Source organism: Erythrolamprus reginae, chromosome 1 (assembly GCF_031021105.1).
Source record: "Erythrolamprus reginae isolate rEryReg1 chromosome 1, rEryReg1.hap1, whole genome shotgun sequence".
Taxonomy (NCBI): Eukaryota; Metazoa; Chordata; class Lepidosauria; order Squamata; family Dipsadidae; genus Erythrolamprus; species Erythrolamprus reginae.
In genome coordinates, this window is record NC_091950.1 from 201,837,252 (window position 1) to 201,861,001 (window position 23,750).

General features: G+C 40.9%; 1 protein-coding gene across 1 annotated transcript in view; it reads right to left on the reverse strand.

The window, feature by feature from the left end:
* Window positions 1-8,486: 8,486 nt before the first annotated feature.
* The window catches only part of HIBCH (3-hydroxyisobutyryl-CoA hydrolase), a 70,702-nt gene continuing 55,438 nt past the window's right edge, over window positions 8,487-23,750 (reverse strand). The window contains exons 12-14 of the mRNA XM_070731946.1: window positions 13,722-13,841; window positions 11,540-11,573; window positions 8,487-8,695 (exon numbers count right to left, since the gene is read on the reverse strand). Of these exons, the coding sequence (XP_070588047.1) occupies window positions 8,580-8,695; window positions 11,540-11,573; window positions 13,722-13,841 (270 nt within the window). The 3' untranslated portion in view covers window positions 8,487-8,579. The remainder of the gene's footprint in view (window positions 8,696-11,539; window positions 11,574-13,721; window positions 13,842-23,750) is intronic.

Below are 23,750 nucleotides of genomic sequence, written 5' to 3' on the forward strand. Positions count from 1 at the left end.
GTTTCCATAAAGGGGATTTAGTTACTTAAGGTGAGTCTGAACTCTATCAGGGCGTTATGTGAATATCAAAAGTTTCTTTCCAAAGACATCTCACATCTTGTTGAAGTGAGACTAGTTATTTTACAATTTTACTTAGTTGAGCATACTAAATTCAGACCAAAGACCTGCAGAGATAGGTTTTATAAAAGAACATACAAAAAAGTACATTTAATAGTTGGAAGAAAAAAACCCCTGAAATTACAATAAGTTTGCAAGTTATTATTAGCAAAGTCCTTATGAAAGTGTACTAAAAACACTGGAGGGATTGTTTCTCTTGATTGTCAATTATCAAGGGGACAATAGGGATAGTAGACAAAGAGAAAGCAAAAGTGTAATACTGTATATTACAAATGTGGCAGCTTGTATATATGGAGAAAGATGATTACTGAAAATGTGGGAATAAACTATTAATTTAGTATTAAATTCAAAGAAAGCAAAGCCTTTGTCCTCTTGCTTATTCAGGCAACATAATTAACTGTTCAAAGGGAAATTATAATACAGTAATAGTGAAGAATTGCTGTTCCTAAACTAAACTCTATATTATTTTCTCTAAATAAAATACACCATTCTTAGACTAGCAGAGTATATTTTCAATACAGAATTGAAAGAAGCAAGGCACTTTTATATCAAGGAGAAAGCTATCATTTTGTTTGGGTATAATTCATTATAGCAAAAATGTCACCCCTAATGGTTTCAAATTACACATTTCAGATACTTTATAGTTTAGTTCCCCTTTGGAGCAGAATACTTTGGAGCAATTCTTTTTTCCACAATATTCGATAAGCACACACCAAATTGATAATTATTCTGGCAAATAGTGGAAAATAATTTGACTTCTCTAGAGCCAGAACCCCCTTGAGTTCTAATACATGTACACACATATATATTCTACATAATATTACCCCATTAGTGGGCAAGGACCAAACACAGTTGTACAGTAAATGTCAGACTGACTTTGTCTTGGATTTTGTAAAAGTTATACTATAGCAAGGGACCAGGTGTCTCAGTGTCTAAGATGCTAGCTTGTCGATTAAAAAGGTCAGCAGGTCTGTGGTTCGAATCCCTAATGCCGTGTAATGGAGTGAGCTCCCGTTAGCTGTCTCAGCTTTTGCCAACCTAGCAGTTTGAAAGCACGTAAAAATGCTAATAGAAAAATAGGGACCACCTTTGGTGGGAAGGTAACAGCATTCCGTGCACCTTTGGTGCTTAGTCATGCCGGCCTAATGACCGCGGAGATGTCTTCGGACAGCACTGACTATTTGGCTTTGTAATGGAGATGAACATTGCTCCCTAGAGTCAGGAACAATTAGCACATAATATGCAAGGAGAACCTTTACCTTATAAGTATATAGCAAGTGTTCTATAACTGCATCATCATAAAAGTATGATTATGATTATGTCATAAAATCATTGTTGGTTCTTAGCAATCACAAAATAGATTTTATCCATTATGACCTATCTTCATTGGAATTAACAAGATACTTTTAAAAGTTTTTACTAAGTAGGTATATAATGAGGATACTAACTGAGCAATTTTACATGCTGCAGTTTGGCATGTTAGTAATCTCTTCATTTCCCTCTTTCTGCTCTTGAAGTGGTAACAGCCAGCAGTCTCCACAGGATCTTCTCAGAAAAAAGATATGGAGATCCAAATCTCAAATTTGAATCGCTTTACATAGGTTAAGCAGGCGAAATCCATTCTGTCCCTTATTCTTTTTAAAATAATTATTTGCAGTTTGACTATCATTTAAGTAACAGTTTAAGGAAGGAAACTACCATTGTTTTCAGCATATGTATTTTCCTTCTAATTAGTTAATTGCATGAAATTATGTTTGAATAAAAGAAAAACCCTTACAAATTTGTGTATTTATCGAGAACTCTATATGAGAGTCCTAAAAACTTTGGGCTCTTAAATATTCATAAAACAATTACTTATCTATGAAGTATAATTGGCATGTTTAGAGAACCACGTCCAACTGGGAATGGAGATTATAAGATTTTCTTTTGTTTTAGACAAGAATGTCTAAAACAAGCCCCGACAAGACCTTGCTAAAACATTTCAAAATTTGAGTGCCAATAAAATACTAAATGTACTATTAAAAATTCCATTTAGATAGGATGTTGAGTGGAATGTGAGAAACAAAATACCACTCATGCTAGGAATGGAATGGGACAGTTCACTGCAGGCAACCCACCATGGTCAACTTGGCGCAGGTCAATTTAACAAACTTAATTATTTAAAATAAATAAAATATGTTTTGATTTGTCATTTTTGTTCCTCCTTTCGCATCCTTTCTTTAATGATTCTATTCCACCATATCTTTGATATTAGTGTAACATTTGCCCTGCAGTGAGTTGGCTGCGGCACAGTGACTGCGGTGAGTTGATTTGGTGAGTTGGCCATGGCAAATTGTCATAGACCTGCTATGAAATATATAAATGGTTTGAGTAAAATGAAAAATGTGTCTGTATTTTTGTTTTCAGATTTTTCAAGTATGCAACACAATGTTTGTATTATTTCCTAGTGTTTAAGTCCAAAAGGGCACTGTTTCTTTGAAGTTGGGAAATGGCTGAAAAAGGCAAGGCATAGGAAATTATGCTAACAAGATCATTATCTTTTTACCTGATCATTTCAATCCCTCCCCCCCTTCCAAGTGAAAAATGCTTCAGGAAGAATAAAATGTAGCTTTCTAAACAGTGTAAACAAATGGACAAGTGTAGTGAATGTCTCGGCAAACAATAAAAACATTCACCGCTATCTTTGGGTTAGGATTGCACATCCTCTCTACTCACTGAGGCTAGGAAGAATTCCCTTCTATTTCATAAAATCTTGATTTGAAAGGCTGTAGGTATTTGTCTACAGCTGTATGACGTTCTATTGTGTCATTGTACTTCTTCTGAACACAATTTTTACTGAACACATTTCAAAGATTTCCCAGTTCTATTTTTTGTTTAAAAAAAAATCTAAATTCTAATATTATTACATCATTTATTGCCATGGCAACTTGTGGAAGAATGGTGATATGACCTATCTATGAAAAGATTTATACACAGTTGTAATAAAATACAAACAATAGTATAAGGGCAGACTAGATGGATCATGAGGTCTTTTTCTGCTGTCAGTCTTCTATGTTTCTATGTAATATAATTTACTGGTTAATCACTAGTTACCTAAAAAACCCTAATAAAATAATTAAAAAATATGGTCATATGAAAAATAACCAGAACAGAAGAACATTAATAAAATATAATTCTTGAATAGGACCGTGTAATGAAAGAATATGGGGCTGCTTGGTCTATGTGTATATGCTGTATGTACAATAACCCATCATCTGGGGATTACTTGCACAATAGCAGTATAATACTGTTTTTCTTTACAAAATATTTCCAAATGTTCCTTTTTCATCAAGTAATGATCGTTCATTCCCAAAATGTGCATTTTTAACTCATAAGCATTAAATCTTGTCTAGCTTCACTGTACAGTTTTAAGTTAATTTTTGTTTTACTGTAGCTCAGGGGTGTCAAACAAAAGGCCCACAGGCTGCATCCGGACTGCAGGGTGCTTAGATCTAGCCCACGGGGTTGGTCCGGAAATAGCAAAGGACTGGCCCACAATACCTTCGCTAGCAAAAATGGGGCATGGGTGGGGCATGCACGCCCCACCAATCTCTTAAGTCTCCAGAATGGCCCAGGCCTGGATGGAATTCTGGAATCACCCAGGAGGCCTTCCAAGCCCCAAACAGGGCCTCCTGAGTTGCCCAGGAGGCCTTTCAGGCCCAAAACTGGGCCTCTGGAGTGGCCCATGACCAGGAAGCTGTCCAGGCTCAAAACAGGACCTCCGGAGTGCTGCAGGCAGCCTCCCAGGCTCAAAACAGGGCCTCCGGAGTACTCCAGAAAGTTACAAAAGTGAGGAAAAGTAAAATATTTTACCTTTCAGGCTCTCAGGAATCTGCTGCTATAGCTACTATGTCAATGTATAGTTCTAGTATTCCTACGGAATCAGTTTCTTAATCTTGTCTCTCTTTCATAAGATCGTCAAGTAGATCAAGTAAGTATTAAAAAACAAAATAACAGAAATATACGCTTCCCTGTTTTTATAAGTTTTCAAAATCATGTCTGCGGAAAGTGAGGTCCTGTGTCACGCTATGGCCACACCCCCACCCGGCCTTTCAAGGTCAAACCCAATTGTGATGTAGTCCTCAATGAAATTCAGTTTGACACCCTTGCTGTAGCTCTATTTCACATTACCGTTATTTGGAACAAAACCAGTTTCTAGTTGGTTAGCCATCATCCTGATTACAATTCTTTATCTTTCTAGGATTTCCTTCTTGATAAAAATCCTGGATGTAGATTAGCTAAACAGAGATAGCCCCGGTTACACTTGTAGATGGCCTATATAAATGACCTGTAGCAGAACCACTATGGTAGTGATGGTAGTAGCTGGAATGAGCCATATCAAGCATCCTACTGGGGGGAACTCTCTCCAGTTCAGTTCTACCAAGACCAAGTACTGTCACAATCTGGATTTTTCATCTTTAACTTTGGCCAGGTTAGCATTTCCCAATTTAAGAATCATACGCAATCTGGGAGCATGGAGTGGACTCATAGCTCTTGTTCAATTATTAAATATCAAATGTGGCCTGGAAGACTTTTCCATTGCTTCACTTGGTGCATTGTTGTTTCCTAGATTGAGAAGCCCTTCACACAGTCACTAATCTGACAGCTAGATTACTGCAACAGGTTCTACATGCAGGTGTCCTCAAAGACCACTTGGAAGCTCTACTGGTCCAGAATCAGTGTGGACAGTGAACTGAAGTGGTTGACAGTTTATTTCTGAGTCCATTTCAAGGTGCTGTATATAATCTATAACACCCTACATGGCATAGATACTTGTTATTTTAGGGATTGCCTGCTTCTTATGGTGTTGGCCTACAGCAGTGATTTTCAACCTTTTTTGAGTCGTGGCACATTTTTTACATTTACAAAATCCTGGGGTACACCACCAATCAAAATGACACTCTATTATACATATAGTTAATAATATGGTTTCTAAATGTATTTATACTCGCTTAGTGTGAAACCTGGGCCTGTTTCGATGAACACAGAAGGGATATTCTGGCAGGAATGGTAGAAAGACGCACACAAAGCTGTTCCTCTGTTTTTAGTTTTTATAGCAGTCAAGCTTGAGAAGCTCAGGTCACATAGATATGTGTTTGTGGTGGCAACATTTATCTCCAGTCCTGACCAGGATTAGAAATCGGGACCATGGGGAGGAGTAGCAGCTTCAACTACTCGCCGCAGCCACACAATGACAAGTGTTCAGTAGCCCGAGAAGGGACTTCCTGGGTGTGGATGAGAGGCGCCCTGCTATTGGTTCATTGCTAATGGTCAGGATGAATCCTAGAAGGTGATTGGTCAGTGAGCGTTCCATATGCCTCCACTCTTCCTGTCGCTGATAGCTGGAGGGATTGTGAGGGGAATGTTTATGTTCGGCTGGAGGCGGCTGGAGGTGGGCCAGATAAATGGCCTCTGCACGCAGGCCATAGTTTGGTGACCCATGTTTAATTTCCCCACGGCACACCTGACCATGTCTCATGGCACGCTACTGTGCCACGGCACACTGGTTGAAAAACACTGGCCTATAGCTCTCCAGGTTCCTTTAATTAAGTGATGCTACTGGGACCTGGAAATGTGCCTTTTCTGCTCCAGTGCCTGCCCTGGGAATGAGGCTTTGGCTGATCTCTGGGTGGTTCTTGCTATACTGTAATGGAATTCCAGAGGATTTAAAAACATGATTTCTTTTCTCAGGATCTGGGCTGGATGGGTGGTGGATCCAGTTGCCTAGAGTTGTATATATTTTGTTATCCTAACTGAATTTGCCCTTTTGGCATATGGTATATTTTTTTTATTACACAAATTCGATATTTTGTTTTCATGATGTAAGTCACTGTCAATTTAAAGTAGAGGTCTCACTCAATTACATATCAATGAGATATTTTTCAATCATAGTAGGCTAATAGATCTTTGAAGACAATTCTTGATGTGGAGATTCATTCAGATTTCATTCAGTCCTTGAGAGATCCTCTAAGCCTGTGATGGCGAACCTATGGCACGCATGCCAGAAATGGCAGGCAAAGCCCTCCCTATGGGCATGCGTGCAGTTGGCAGCTGCTCTTCTAGTTGCTGGTGAGCATATGTGCACTGGTCAGCTGCTCAAGTACGCTGGAGCACCAGAAACCCGAAGACTAGCTGGCCAGCGCACGCATTCGCACTGGGTTTCCGGTGCTCCAGCGTGTACACCCACACGCATATGCACGCATGTGTTGCGGTTTCAGCACTTGGTGCCAAAACGGTTTGCCATCACTGCCCTAGGCCCTGGTAACTTATCTTCCATGCTGTCACATACCCCATTTACAACATGCACATGGTCACAGATTTCACTTAGCAGGAGAATCATTTCATTTATTAGTTTTGTCAGTAAAGTTGAAATGGTGGAACAAATAGTTTTTTATAGCTGTACCCAAACTACAGGGGGCATTGCAGAACTTTCTGAGTAACAACAGTCTGCAAGTAAAAAAAAAACTCCAATTTTATATAAAAGAGAATTAAGATATATTGCATGAACATTCATTTTGGACAGCTGTTCAACTCTCATTTGAATTAATGCAGTTCATTTTTGTCATATTTAACCATCCATGTTTTAGATCAGCAGTCCCCAAACTACGGCCCACGAGCCACATGCGGCCCACTGAGGCCATTTATCCGGTCTGCCGGTGAGTGACAAGAGCACAGGGAAAAGAGAGAGAGAAAGAAAAGGGAAAGAGATGGAGGGAAGGAGAAGCGGAGAGGAATGAAGGAGGGAAGGAGAAATGGAGGGAACAAGGAAGGGAAGGAAGGAAGGAAGGAAGGAAGGAATGGAGGGACAGAGGAAGGAAGGACTGTTTTGGGGGGGGGGTAATTTTTTTTAAAAAAATTCTCAACATACATTCAAACAATACAGTGTACCATCTAATTTTCCATGAATAAAATGCAGTATTTTGTTAGTAACTAATATCAATCATCCAAAAAGTTGCAAAAGTTTTTTTTCCTAATTTTGTCATCCAGTTACATTCATTTTTTTAAAATTAAATTTCCTCCTTAATGTTCCTTCAAAAAGTGCAACACCAATTATATTTCTAACTTATTAACCATTATGCCAAAGTGCTTCCTTCTTTCTTTATACATTTTTCATAAGCCAAGAAAACCTTGTATAGCCAGATGTCAACAAAAGAAAATTAAAAACAAAACATAAACATATATGAATTTCAGACCTTCTCCCCCCTCTAAATAGTACATTCCCATTTTGTTTTTTACTTTAAATACCTCATGATACGAACTTAATTGGTGCAAGGAGGAGGTTCGTATGACGAAAGGTTCGTAAGACGAAACATTGTTTCCCATAGGAAACAATGTAAAGTCAATTAATCCGTGCAACCAAAAAACCCCCGCAAAAAAATGGCTTTCGGCGACTGCTGGGAAGCCGCGCGGCTGTTTTAAAAGGTGACAGCCGGCCTGGGGGGCTTCCCAGCACCCCCCCGAACCCGGGTTCGGGGTTCGGGGGGTGCTGGGAAGCCCCCCAGGCCGGCTGCGACCTTTTAAAACAGCCGCGCGGCTTCCCAGCTGTCTCCGAACGCCGAACGCTTCCCAGCTGTCTCCTGAAGCCGAACGCCAAAGCCGAACTTCCGCGTTCGGCTTCAGGAGAAAGCTGGGAAGCGGCGCGGCTGTTTTAAAAGGTGCGACCTTTTAAAACAGCCGCGCCGCTTCCCAGCTGTCTCCTGAAGCCGAACGGCAAAGCCGAACTTCCACGTTTGGCTTCGGGAGACAGCTGGGAAACGGCGCGGCTGTTTTAAAAGGTGACAGCTGGGCTGGGGGGCTTCCCAGCAACCTCCCGAACCGAACCCGGGGTTCAGAAAATTTTTGCCTCTTCTTACGAACTTTGTTCGAGTTACGAACCGGCGTTCGGGAGGCTTCTGGGAAGCCCCGCCGCCCGGCTGTCACCTTTTAAAACAGCCGTGCGGCTTCCCAGCAGTCTCCAAACGCCGGTTCGTAACTCGAAAAAAGTTCGTAAGAAGAGGCAAAATTTTTCTGAACCCCGGGTTCGTATCACGAGTTATTCGTAAGACGAGGGGTTCGTATCTTGAGGTACCACTGTATGTGCAGTGTGCATAGAGATTTGTTCATAGTTTTTTTTTATAGTCCGGCCCTCCAACAGTCCGAGGGACAGTGAACTGGCCCCCTATGTAAAAGGTTTGGGGACCCCTGTTTTAGATGATCCAGAGTGTCATGTTCTACATTCAGTTTTCACAGAAAAATAAAAACATATAAGTACCCAAACTCCTAGAATCTGGAATGATGTTTTTCTCTTGAAAATATAAGTCTTCTTCAAAGCATTTCGATCAATTCCAATGTTTTTACATGATGAAATAATTTATTGGATTAAATTCACCATACATTTTACAGGGTTTATGTAATACAGGCTTTGATTTTACATTAGTAAAACATTATAATCTGAGATCATCATTTCCAAGTGACTTAAAGCATGAGTCCAAAAATTCATCTGTTACTTCTTCAAGAACAGCTGGCATCCATTTTGGAGATTGGTCTTTGTCGATAAGTACTAGTAGAGAAAAAATGTTTTCAGTTATGCTTTTTTCAATAATCATATTATAAAGATCACTTTATATTATTCTTATAAAAGATAAACCATTGGGGAGATCAGTACATTATCTATAATGTATGCAGTTTCTATAGAAGATGGAACTGACTCACTAGATTGTTCGAGTAGAAGAGTACTGTACTTTACATTCCTATCTCCTGAAAACAGAATGACTGAAAATCCAACATTAAAGCATTTATTTACCATGTTTTCCCGAGAATAAGACCCTGTCTCAGATTTTTTTAAACCCTAAAATAAGTGTTTGGCCTTATTTTGGGGACAGTCTTATTCTTTTAGGGCACATGGAGCAAGACAGGGCTATTCTTGCCGTCATCGTATTTCTAGCGTTACTCCCTAACCTTAACAAGTGGAAACAGTATTTTTGGAACAGGACTTATTTTCGAAGAAACATGTTATTTAATGGCTTTTTTTTGGTGCCAGCCCGGTAGAGGCATTTTATTATTTGTATTCCTAATCTAGTGAACATCTGTCAGAAAGAGCAGTAATAATAATTATTTTTAAACCAAACACCAACAAATTATTTAATATAAAAAATTCAATCTCAACTCAATCTCAGTGGTAGGTTAGTCTTTATATCTCCCCAACACGGCATATTCTTATCACCAGTGGCTCCATGTCTGGATTGAGTGTTCTTTTCCAAACCCTCTGTACTGCTCCTCTATCCAGCTTTAATGCACTAAGATGTTTTGAAGAAAAAACACCTAAAACTCTGGAAACACATTGAGTCTTCTAAAATACTCTCCGTAGCTAGGATATGGAAGTGATACTTGCCAGTTATGCTTCTGTTTGTATTGTTTATTATAGATTTTGGCAAACCATATGTCTGGAACAATCTTACCTACTAGCACAGCCACAACAGAAATTTTATTTATTTGTTTGTTTATTCATTTTCTATATTTTATATCTATTTATTATTTTTCTTAGAGCTGCTCAATTTTACATATTGCTTCCCATTCTGCTACCCAGTGAAATAGGCAGCAGTATGCTTGATGGTCCGAATATCTACCGTGTTTCCCTGAAAATAAGACAGGGTTTTATTTTCTTTTGATCCCCGAAATATGGCCATGGCTTTATTATCAGGGGGCGGGGGTATCCTATTTTTGTGGTGCCGGAGGCCCACTAAACTTTGGCAGAGGGACTGGTGCCGGAGTGCCAACTAGCTTCTTTACCGGTGCTGCTCAGGCTGCTATATCCAGCAATCAAGGCAGTTTTTTTGTTACTTCCCGTGCAAACATCATGAGATGAGGCAGGGAGGCAAAGGGGTGGGGGGCGTGCCCCACATGGAACAGCCTTGCAGAGGCTGCTCCCACAAACTAGATAGCTTGTGTGGCCCTTCTCTTAGTGGGTGCTGCAAAAAGAGTGGCCACAAAAAAATTCTTGCCAGCCTTAACCCTGTCAGTTTGGGACTTGGGGGGGGGCAGGGGGAGCTCCAAACAGTGGCTGGTGCAGGCTGTCTGCGCAACCACAAAGTGGGATTGGCATGGCCTGTTCTTACAACACATTTAGCTCCCCAAATCTGTCCTGCTGATCTCAGCTGGGGAGGGGGAGTGGCAGGTGAGGAGGGGTGGGGGGTGAAGAAGGAAGACGCATGGATTGAGACAGGGCTCCCCTTGCTATCTCTTCTCCCCACCTCACAAGGCATGGCAGGAGTTGGAAGCCCGAGATAGCAGGACAAATTCAGCGAGCTGGATGCATCGATGCTGCTCAGGAGGAGGAGGAGAGAGAGAGAGAGATGGGGGGGAAGAGAGAGAGAGAGAGAGGAGGCACTGTGAGAGAGCCCATTTCTCACGTTCTTGTCCTCACGGGTAGCAGCAGCACGTTTAGCTCCCCAAATCTGGCCTGCCGATCTCGAGGTGGAGTGGCAGGTGGGGAGGGATGGAATGGCGGAGAAGCAAGACGTATAGAACAAGACTTTGTTTGCTGTCTTTTCTCTTCTTCTTGCCGGGCATGGCAGTAGCTGGAAGTCAGGTAAGACACGGAAGAGAAGTGAGACAGGTGGTGCGGCAGATGGGGTGAGACGGGCTGCAAAACATACTTTTACCAGAGTCTGGCAGCTCCATTGCATCTCTCGGCCGGTCTGTGCAGGGAAACATCTTGCACAGTAAAAAAAAAAACAACCTATCATGAGTGCGAGCAATTAACAACTTCTTGCATTTTCAACTGGCCATGCCGATTCCATCTAATGGCTCTGCAGACAGACTACACCGCCACTGCTTGGAATTCTGGCGCCAGTCCCTCTCTCTGTGGCTGCCACGAAGAGGGGCACGCGATCTCAGGTTTGCGGGAGCGGGAATGGCGAGGCCATTCCACATGGATGACCGGTGTGTGTAGGGCGTGGGGGTCATGTTTCCCCTCCCTGGCCTTGGCGCACATGTTGTTTGTGTGGCAGCTGTGCATGCATCTTAAGTATTTTTGGGGGTGCTTATTGGGTTGGGGGGGAGAGATGCACTCAAAAGCACAAAAGGGCTTGTTATCTGGACAGGTCCTAGTTTCGGGAAAACATGGTACTATTTTATTATTTTAATAAATTATCTTATTTCAATTAATTTTAATTTTCTTAAATTTTATTATTCTTTTCTATTATCTTCATTACTTTGTTACTAAAACTGTCTCAAATAAAAAGAGGTCACCAGACAATATATTTTGCAAGCATCCTATACAAATATTGTATGTCTTGAACTGTCCCTGATACAAGTAACATGTCCAAACTAACAGTTTCTGAAGAATCTCACTAGGTCTGCATTGTAATGCACTTGAAATGGGCACTCTGGCTTCAAATTTTACCTGCTCGGACACCTTCATAGAAGTCATGGCCTTGCTGTAAGATAAAAGAAGCCATTAGGTAATTTCCTAGTGTATTGTGAAACACAATTTTTGTTCTATATTTTGTTCCCTTAGCACTTTAGGAAAGAATATCTGTAGCTCAGGGTTGAATTTTAGAGTTCTGGATGTTCTCTGGGGTTGTTTGTTTGCTTGTAGATGTTTCATTAGATGTTGCTTAGTTGGGGTAATGAAATGTCTGCTAGCAAACAACTAAGCTCACAGAACATCAAGAACTCCACACATACAAATATATTTTGTAAAGGCCCCTTTTGTATATTGATTTTCAATCTGGTAGCATTTGTAGCTTGCGTCTCTGAGATTCCAGGACGAGATCTCTATGGAAGTGTGAGATTTTGCACAAGATCAGTGGGAGGGTTGTTTGATGTAAAGATTACTACTTGAAAATAAGCTGTTCATTATTTTTTATTGTTGATTTCTGAGCTTCACATACAGAACGTGAGAGAATAGCAAAGCTTACTTACTGGTGATGAATAGCTGAGTCAGCGGAGAACTGATGGAATGTGCACCTTTCAAATGAAATTATCTCACATGGAGTGTATTCCAGATGCTAATGCCAGAAGTTCATCTGGCAGTGTGACAGATGCCAGAAAGTGACTATAATGGACATTGCATCACCCCTACAGAATGAGCATTGAGTATGGTGGTGGACGTTGTATTAATGTGTAAGCTAGATGAGCCACTTGGTGTAGTGATTTAAAATATCAGGTTAAAAACAGGAGATTGTAAATTCTAGGCTTGCTCTAGACATAAGCCAACCTCAGTTACAAAGCCACAGAGCCTGATGACTTTGGGCTCTCTCTATCTTAGGCCTAGGAAGGAAGCAACAGCAAACCATTTCCAAAAGACTTGTCAAAAAACTGCAGGGACTAGTCCAGGCAATCACCAGGAGCCAAAAACTGACTTGAAGGCACAATAACAACATGAATGTTCTTGATCAACCAATGGGAGACAGAGGACGGAGAAAATAGTTTTTTCTTTGTCTGTAACATAGCAACAGCTTTTGAATGTCTTCAAAGAACCAACTATAGTCAGTATAGAATGCTGAAATTCAACAAACTATCAGAATTATACTGTCGTCACAAGTGAGTTGGGGGAGCTGGGAAAAATGGGTAGCAATGTTTTGATTGAACTAGAAACTCAAAATTACTTTAGGAAAAAAACACACGTGCATTTTTATCTGAGTGGAACACATCTTTATGAAAGATACAATAAATGGGGTCATTCTGAAGTATACTCTATCTGCTTTGTTATATGGATGAGACAAACAGAAGCAAGGACACTTTCCAAGGTACAATTTATGATTGTTAATCCCTCCAAAGGCTTGTTCAGCGACATTTGACAAATCATAAGGACTTCATTGAAGCGACAATGGCAATCCAGGTTGTTTTAGACCTTGAATTAATCTGTATAAGTTCTTTTATACATTCCTGGGAAGGGGTGAGAAAAGAGATTTCTCCTACACAAAGCCGCAGAGAGTTGTAGCTGCTGAAAAAAATAAGCTTAAGTGAAAGTATACAAACTGAAAAAAATAGAAATATATAAAGTACAACATTCAGCTTAATGTCACTTTTCCTACAGCCCACAAGACAGTAGCAACATCAGATGCCAATTGGCCAAATGGATAACAATTGTGGAAGTACATGAAGATACAGGTGACTAAAGTGTGCTTAGTATGGAACCTTAACATCTTGCCTAGAGTCCTATTTATTAAAATTAATAAGAAACAATGCTGAACAGAGCCAATGAGAGAACAAGCAGCCTCGTTACTTGTGCTGCAAAGATCAAGTGCTAACATTTAAAATCAATTTTAAAATAAAATGTAATTACTGAGGTCTTGAAGGCCAGGCACAAAAGGGAAGCTAATTCTCATTTAGGAACAGTAAAACTAAAATATCTGACATTTTGATATCATGGTATAAGTTTGTCTACGTTTAGCTAAAAGGTTTGCCCCTTGTCCAATATATTCACAGACAGCAGTGTACAAAAATAGAATAGAATAGATAACAGAATTCCTGTTCGTATCTTTAGTGGACTACAGGAAATACCAGCAGTCCTGTGAGCCATACTTAGTGACATAAAAATATACTTGGCTCAGAAAGTGCCAAAATGCAACACGTCTTACCATGCATGCTTGACTCAATCTATATTCCATTGTTAATACATCTTGCAGGTTCAAAGAAGCTCCCTCTTTAAGTTGCCGGAAAGTTATCTTGAGTGAAGTTGGGGACATTTTAGCGATTGTCTGTAGAGTGGGGAGGAAAACTGACGTGTGAATATTTGATTCCAAAGATGAGAAACTGCAAGTTACATTTTCAGGTCAAAAGCTAAAATAATGAGCAAATTAATCATACAAAATAGAAAAAAGAATAAACACCTCAATAAAATTGAAACTCCCAAAAGACATACAGTGATACCTCGTCTTAAGTAGAAAAGTTTGTAAGATGAAACAATGTTTCCCATAGGAATCAATGTAAAAGCGAATAATGCGTGCAATCCCAAAACTCACCCATTTTGCCTCATTACTGCCGACATTCGGATCCTTGTTCGGGGGCGGGTGGAGGAGGAGGGGGGGAGACAGTGCAGGCTGCCCAGAGAGAGCCTCGTGGGTGGATTGACGCGCGTGGGAAGCTGCCTTGCGGCTTGTCAACTGGCGGAGCTCACACCCTCCTTGAAAATTTTCGGTGACGGTGGCAAAGCCAGCCGGGTGGGGAGAGAGAGGGAAGCCACGGGGGAGGTTCTTGTCCGGCGGGCGATGAAGCGCTTGGGGGCATGTCCAGCTCGGGGTCCGGAGTCGCCCCTCCTCAGCATCCCCCAAGCCAAGGAGGGTGGCTCCCTGCTTCTCTGATCATCCCCTCACAAATCCTGGCTCTCAGAATGAAAGACAAGCCAGACGGGTGGGGAGGGGGTCTGAGAGGGAATCTGCTTGGGGGTGCCGAGCAGGGGTGACTCCGGACCCCGAGCCAGACATCCCCTCAAGTGCTTCGTCACCCATGGCTTCCCTCTCTTTCAGCCCCCCTCCCCACCCGGCTGACTTGTCTTTCGTTCTGAGAGCCGGGGTTTGTGAGGGGAGGGTCAGAGAAGCAGGGAGCCTCCCTTCTCAGCTTGGGGGTGCCGAGGAGGGGTGACTCTGGAACACCAAGCCGGACATCCCCCCAAGTGCTTTGTCGCCCGTGGCTTCCCTCTCTCTTAGCCCCCCTCCCCACCCCGCTGGCTTGTCTTCTTATGCATGTCTGGAGGCGGGGAATCCTGGCGGGGGCAGGAAGCAAATGGGAAATCCCGGCAGTGTCAGTCACAAGCCAGGGGAATCCCTGCGGCAGTAAGCAAGCGGACGTGCAGTAAGAGAGCACACGCACCCGGGCTCGGGTTCATAAGATGAAAATGGTTCTTAAGACAAGGCAAACAAATCTTAAACACCGGGTTCGTATCACGAAACGTCCGTATGAAGAGGCGTTTGTAAGACCAGGTATCACTGTACATTCAAACAATAGGTTTAAATAATGAATACTCTTCACCTCATTATCTAACACTCTTTGTTTATTATTGTTCTCATAATAGATTTTAGAACTTTTGGCTCAGTCACACAAGACAAAGTATATTATGATGGCATAGAGAAGGAATATTACAAAAAAAAAAATAACACATCCTCAGTTGATTCTTAAATAACCTGTTTTAGTTAATGGAGCTCTGGAATCATGAACAAGGACAGAATTAGTCAGATTCCATGTGCAATTTGTCACCCTCAATACATAAACATGGATTATTAGATGCGGCTTCCTCAATTTCAGTGGATCCATAGTGGATCCTTTCCATAAAAGGATTGGGTGAAGAAAAAAGCATGTGTGCCTGCACACACACACACACACACACACACAGCACCAAGTGAATAAAAGGCAATAGGAAGACACCAACTAGGACAGAATGGAAGCAAAAGGGAATATAGGTGAAATACAGATTGGCAGCTCATGGTTGACCATCAGTGTTGACTGATGGTGAGTTTAAGTTGTGAAAGGATAGATGTCAAGATACTGAAATATTGGTGAGAGATACAATGTTGAGGATTAGTAATCTGATGTTGGGGGATGCAGTTCTGGTCACTAAAGCAGAGAGGTGAACAGAACCTACTAGTGAGGGGTTGACGCAGATAGTGTGGTGGATAACAGGACAAGCCATTAAAAAAAAAAGAGAAACCAACAATTTTGTGTTGGTCCCTTTTTTCATCCATATAGCTTAATCTTCGATCCAGGTCAAATAAATGGTGATTCTCACCTCAAGCCATTGTTGGTAAAGGCTAAATTCATTGGATTAAGACCATATTTGGCCATGATTTGGAAATGAATGAATGCAAAGACATGACATGCATTATTGAATGTTGATTAAATGAAGTGAGGATGTCACCGTCTAAGGATTTGTCCACTTGGATCTTGATTCTTCCGCAGACTCAATTCCAAGATTGCAAAGATATGGTGGCAATGGTCTTAAGAAACACCTTTCTTGTGACCAAGTTTCCTCATGAAACATGAATGGCTGTATATGAAGTTGAACCATTTAGAAACCTGGTAGTTAGCGACAATTATTTTACAGTGACTACTGGTCTGATGAACACTCAGTTATGGTGCTAAAGTTCAGCCCAGCTTCTACTTCTCAACTTCTAAATGAAGTTCTTGGGAGACATCATCAGTATAACTTAGGTTATTGTTGAATTGAGAGTTCTAGGACACAGGTGGGAAGGCTATGTCTGCGAGCAAGCTTACAGAGCACCAAGGATCCCACAACCTCATCACTAAACAGATTATTGGGATAGTAAAGTAGCTGCAAAGTACTTGACACTGTGCTGCCTTTGAAGACAATTCAGAAATGACATTTGGTCAGGGGTGGGCTGCTATTCAGAACGCTAAATTGGGCTCGCCGCCACGGCTCGTGAGTGCTTGTGGGGCCAACGCGATTTTGCTTCTGCACCTATGGAGATAGCAAAACTGCGCATGGAGCCGCAGGTGCGCCCGTTTTTCGGTGAGGTTTTTTGCTTCCATGCATGCTGAAACATGGGCGCACCTGCGGCTCCATGCGCAATTTTGCTATCTCCACAGCAAAATCGCACTGGCCCCGCAAGCACTCATGAGCTACTGGGGTGAGCCCAATTTAGCGTTCCAGCTGGAGCCCACCCCTGCATTTGGTACAAAATGCAGAAGCCCATTTATTGTTAACTAAGAATTACTGTAGCCACAAAATACTTGTACTAAAGGTCATGGATTAGTTTTCAAAGTCAATGTCTTTGAAAGTCTTAGCTTACAAAGTTTAAGTCCTGGTTTTAATCTATAAAGTCTTGTAAGGCTTAGTACCCAGATATCACAAGGACTACTTCCTCCAAAAGGAATGGCATATTCCTCCCAGTATACTTTATTAGTAGTGCCCTATTTCTGAGGGGCAGGAGAGACTGGGCTGAAAAGAGTCCTGTAGCCGCAATGCTATAGAATAGTATCCTCACTGAGATTAAGCTGGCATACTGATAGCATTTTAGAAAATGGTTAAAACATTTATTCTGCTGAACAACATTTGGGGAACAATAGGGTTGGTGCAGTCTACGATTTCCTTTTTGTGCTTGCTCTTAGTGACATTATTTTAGGTAATAGTACTATATTGATATATGTTTATATTTTTTATAATATTAATTACTAGGTATTTGACAATTATGGCAGTATATAAAATATATAAAACTAGTGCTCTCTGGGCATCAAGGGAATTAAAAGATCTCTGTGTACAGAAGAACTGGGAAAGAAAGAATGCAAAATAATCTCCAGTCTCAATAAAACAGTGTTTCCCAACCTTGGCAACTTGGAGATATCTGGACTTCAACTCCCAGAATTCCCCAGCCAGCATTCGCTGGCTGGGGAATTCTGGGAGTTGAAGTCCAAATATCTTCAAGTTGCCATGGTTGGGAAACACTGCAATAAAATAATGGAACCTAGACAGAAAGTACACATTTCTGTGAAGAAGTACTTAATTATGGTGTATTATGAAAAGGGATGCATCTCCATACAAAGGTTCAATTTTAAAGAGTAATCTTCCGTAAAAAAAAAATGAATGAGAGTTGTAGCATTTGATATAAAAAGATTAACATAATAACATGGAGAGGACCAAGAAAGATTTGTCAGGAGACTATTGGATAATGATGATTGCTAACAAGGGGGACTGCAAGTGGCAACTCCGATGCTAAGCATGATCTTATCTTATATGACTGTACTGACATACAACAACTGTTACAGCCATTCTGGTTGCCACCATTAAGCAAATGGCAATGATCACCATTTGTGACCTCCTGCCAGCTTTCCTGCAGGTTTTCCTTATCAAAAGCCAACAATGACGGCTACAAATGTTTATTGTATGACTGCAAGAACTGCAACCATCGTAATTGTAAGCCAGCTGTCAAGCCCCAGAATTGTGATCGCAACCATGGTTGCGTCCTCAAGAATTGGTCTTCAGTGTCCTTATTCAATGTCATTATAACTTTGAATGGTTGCTGTGCATGTGATCGTTAAACAAGGACTACATGGAAATATGGATATGCCAGTATACCTGAGCCAAAGTACTCCACAAGTGGGAAGATCCAGGTTTTAACCTACCCTGAACCATGGAAAGTCACTCTGCCTCAACACAACCTTTATCGGATTATGGGAAAACAGGAGGAGCAAACATAGGGTACATTGCCTTAAAGTCTTGAATGAAAGGCAGATAGTAAATCAAATAAATAATGTGTTACAACAAGTTGAAGTGAAAAAAGCTGTTTAGGAAGATGGTTTGATTTTATGGAGCTGTAGGCTTCTGGATAAAATACTCAAAGCACTATTTATTTGTTATTAAAATGGGCAATGTTTGCTTCAAGAAGTTTGCTTGGTGCTTGTTGATGACCCTACAGTCAAAGAGGTAAAAGATGGAATTGTTTTGTTTGCAGACTATGCTTCAGTTGGAGCCATTTTTAAGGCACATACTTCGTTTATGAGGGTTGTCCAGAAAGTAATGCACCACATTTTTTTTCTTCAACAATTATTTATTGAACACAATGAAACTTACACACAAGGAAGAAATATATTTCTTCTACACTTCCTATTTTTCCACGTAATCTCCGTCCCATCCTATGGCCTTCCTCCAGCGAGACATAAGGGCGTGTATGCCCTGTCAGTACCACTCCTTGTTCTGGTCACAAAGCCATTTCTGCACTGTGTGAATCACCTCTAATGGCCTCACTCTCTGTGCCCAGTGACTAACCGTACTTCTGTAGATTTCAGATTCTCCATAAACTACACAAACGTTTGTGAATGTTCCCAACAGTTTCTTTTTCCGCAGTGAGAAATTCAATGACATGCTGCTTGTAACGCCATTTCAAAATACTGCTGCAGCTATGCTATCTGTCTGAAGAAACGCAAAACTTACACATGCACTGCTGACAATTCAAATAATGACAATCTAAAGTTTCACATTTGTATTGTAGGCTGAGAAAAAAATGTGTTGCATTACTTTCTGGGAGACCATAATAATTCTCTTTTAAAAGACAGGAGTGAAATAAAAACTTTTTTAGCTGTGGGGAACTGAAGGAAATCTGTGCTTGGGTAATGTTCTGCCTGCGTGTTTCAACTGCCTGTAATTACAGGGTAATTAGTCCAGGAAGACACACACCACACGATAAAAGGAAAACCCAAAAGTTTTTATAAACAGAAAAACAGAAACAGCTCCCTTTTTAAATGTCAAAGGGATTTTCTGGTACACACAAGGCACAGGTTAAATGTAATCCAATTGCTCACCCAATAACTGGGAAATTGAGTCCAATTCTAAAGTCCAGAGAGTCCACACACAATCTTGAACAGCACAAAAACCACAATCTTGACAAAACAATGAATCAGATAAACTGCCACAAGGCTAAACCAGCACGCTGTTCTTTTTATCTGTAGCACTAATTACAGCAGCCCCACCCAACCACGGGTGGCCTCATTTTCTCTTGTAATAATCCTTCAGTTGTTGTCTCCTATGCATCACTCTACGCATGCATGGATGTGTCATTAATTCTTGTTCAGAATCCAAGGATGATACAGATGATTGATCTCCTCCTGGGCTATCTGCCAAACTCCTCTCTTCCCTGTCACTCACACTTCCTTGGTCAGAGGAGTCTTCGTCGGCAGATTCCATCGGGAGCAAAACAGGCCTGCGGCATGTGGATGTTTCCCCCACATCCACCTGCACATTCCTTGGGGCAGGAGCTGGGCCAGAGCTAACCACAACAGGTAAGGTGATATACAACTTCCTTTCTCAAAGGAGGGGGCCTTCTTGGGTCTGGACTGGCGATTTATCTGCTGCCCAATAAGGTCTGTGTAAGTTTTTCATAGAATGTAGATACAGAAGCTTCAACAATTACAGAATGTTCGTGATAACATTCTGCCTTAAAGCTAACTGTGCTCAGCGGGCAAAGGAACAAATTTACCAATTGCTGTTCTTTTTATAAAAACATTAAAACTACTAACCCATTGGAACAAGTGGCAGGTTTCCAGCGCTCAACTATTTTTCTGCTCCTGATCACTCAGTTCTCCTGTCCCCCACCCCCAGATGTCAGTTGATAAAAGCAGTGACCCATTTTGCTTAGGCCTTTAGATCTGCTAACATGCAGTTGCTGGGCAGACCCTGCAAGCACAAGCAGGAGTTTTATACCTCTGGTTTTTGATTACATGAGTCACTACCAGCTGGCTTAATAGGGAAGCAATAAGAGGACAAATATTCCTCTGCAAAATAGCAAAACAAAGCAAACATCACACAGACACAAAACTCCAAACACAGACCAACTTATTAACAGCATCTGCTTTCATCCTTAATGTTCCAGTTCCTTTAATTTCCTCTACAGTCGGGAGTTCATTAAAAAGGGCTAATTTGATACTGACCTATCCTTCCAGTGGGGGCCCTCTGTGCAGGATACACACCGTTTATCAATTTTATGTTAAGAATCCAAACTATCAGTTATAATGCATGAATCTGTGGCATCTCGCTCCCGGTACCCATTGATGAACTAATGTAGAAGCCACTTTTTCTGAAGAAATAACCAGAATGAGCTTAACTGAGTTTGGCTGAAACCTGAAGCCTACTAATAAATATCATGGAACGAAGGGAGTGGAGATCCTGGAAAATTGCAATGCGTACTACAATACAGGTAGTCCTCACCTTATAACAGTTTGTTTAGTGACCATTTGAAGTTACAACGGTACTGACAAAAGTGACATACGTTTTATGTTTTTCATGTTTAAGACCACTGCAGCATCCCTATGGCTATGTGACTTACATTTGGATGCTTGACAAGTGATTCCTACTTATGACGGTTGCAGTGTCCCTGGGGTCACGCGATTCACTTTTGTGATCTTCTGACAAGCAAAGTCAAGGGCCAAATTCATTTAACAGCTGTGTTACTAACTCAACAACTGCAGTGGTTCACTTAACAAACATGGCAAGAAAAGTTGTAAAATGGGACAAAATTCACTTTAACAAATTTCTCACTTAGCAACATAAATTCTGGGCTCAACTGAGGTCATAAGTCAAGGACTACCTCTAAGGCTGGCAATGTTTGGCAAAGCTGAGGAAATTCACTAAAACTTACTTCAAGAGGAGCATTAGAGCTCCCAATTTCTTCCAGACATGGAATTCTCTACTTGGCTCTAAAAGCTCTGGCAAGGAGGGGAAATATTAGAAGGCCATGGAACAACAAAATGGATAGCAATGAATTACTGTTTTGCCACTTCTCACTCCCTACTGGTTTCTAAGCAGAAGCAGCCTCTTTATTCTGCTCTAAGATCATTACAGAACTCCCAGCTTCTGTTTGCTTCCAGCAGCTTTTCAGGCTGTAATTTTCAAAGCAGTGACTCTGCAAAACTCTGCTATCAGACCACCTTATATTCTCTCCCTGTTTGCAGGGAATCTTTTGAAACACTGCACTGTGTGTGCGTCTGTGCGTAGCTGACAGTCAATTGTGGATTTCTCCAAAAAGTAGCTTATTTTTCTATTTTTGTGGGATTCCATTTTGAGCCAATCCTACATGAGTCAGAATAGTTTATTCATTGCCAATGTTTTGATTCTGCAGACAAAAGTAGAAAGTCTGTTTCTCTTGTCTTGTATCCGGACTTCATCCAGAACATTTTTCAGAATAAGATATTCCTGAAACATTAACAAGTTAGATAGTTTTATGCACTGGTGATTCAAGGTAGTTCTAGTACAAAAGAAAGGATGAAAAGAAATAGCTGAAAATATGAATGGTAGGGAAAGTGCTAAGAAATGCATCAATGACTCTCTCTCTCTCTCTCTCTCTCTCTCACACACACACACACACACACAGAGATGACAGTCAAAATTAAGAATTTGAACTAAGGATAGATGAAGGACCAATCAGTTAAGTGAAAGACAGATTATATGCTAACAGAGGAGATTAATTTATTTTTGATAAAAATGCTGTCTAGAGAGAGTGATCCTGATTTTTGCAAGGAGGATTTAAATCTTGGTAAGCTGCAGTATTCATCAACTCATGCAGACCAAGGAGACAGAGAGGGGTGGAAAATGGGCAGGCACGCAAAACACCAGCATCCAACCACCAACCACAATGTTTGAGAAACAGCTTCTTTTCTCATTGTGGAAAGAATAATAATGGATGAATGAACAGCTGTGCAGTGAAGAGAGGAAGCTGCCCTAGATTAAGGGATCTTCTGGGAAATTGCAGCTTTACTAATCAAGCCTTTCTCCTGTGTGCAATGTTTGTTAATTGAGTCTAGCAATATCAGCCTTTTGAGTTAAAGGAAGGTCAAGAAATGGGTTCCAGAAATGTTATTTATTATTGTAGAATAACAGAATCTTGAAAGCTTGCCAGGGTTTCTCTCTGCTCCATCTTATAACTGAATTGAATTCCACTCTGGTCTGTCAATAAACATAACATATTCTGGGTTGCCATAGGTTCCAAAAGTCCAGAAGATAGAAAATTATATTTTGTTTTCTCCATTTTCCCCTTAATAAGCACTTATTAACTTTCTGCCCAACAACAAAGACAAAACATAGGAATCTGTTACATCCAATCATACAGTAGATTGGGTTTCATTATTAACTGCTTCAGCGTATGTGGTAAGAACTGATATCATGTGGCTGGACTTGGGAAGGAACACAGCTACATTCATCCCACTATAAATATAAAATGACAGTACACTGGTACCTCTACTTAAGAATGCCTCTATTTAAGAACTCTTCTAGATAAGAACCGGGTATTCAAGATTTTTTTGCCTCTTCTTGAGAACCATTATTTACTTAAGAACCAGAGCCCAGAAAAATTTCTCAGGAAATTTGAGAGCAGCATGAAGGCCTGGCCAGTTTCCTGCCATTCCCCCTTTAATCCCGGTCATCTTGGGCTTTTCTGGGCTGCTAGAGGAGCCTTTCGGTGGCGCTTAAGGAGGCTTTGGCAGTCCAGAGCAAACAAAGCATTTTCCTTTCTCTGGTGCTTGGAGAGGGAATAAACCTCTGCCAGTGCCCAGAGAAAAGAAATGTTCCCTTCGCTCTGGGCAGCGACTGTTCTCCTCCCCTTCTTCCTCCCCCTCCCCCCACCCTAATTCCGAGTTTTTATTTCTTTCCTAATGGGTTTGCTTTTACATTGATTTCTATGGGGAAAATTGCTTCTACTTACAAACTTTTCTACTTAAGAACCTGGTCACAGAATGAATTAAATTCTTAAGTAGAGGTGCCACTGTATAAGCAGAAGTTGAATCCAATCTAAAATGATGTTTCACAAAAAGAAAGAGAAAAGAGCAATATATATACAGTATTCACAATTGATAGACTGTGATAGATGTCATGGACTTTGCTCCAGTGGTGAGTTTAAAAAAAAAATTACTATCAGTTCTGTGGGCTTCAAAGGCTACTCATTCTGGGATGGTTTTTTTTTTAAAGAAAAGATAAACTAGGAAAAGGGAAATGTGGTACAGTATATACAAAATGACTTAGTTGAATAACTTTAAAGACTACTAAGCACTTTACATTCTTTTTCCTGCATAACTCCACGTGTTTGATCATTGTTTCATAGCATTGGTATTTGAGGAGTCCCTGTTTTCTCTTAACTGGAGGCAATATTGGAATCCACTAGATTCAGGTACTT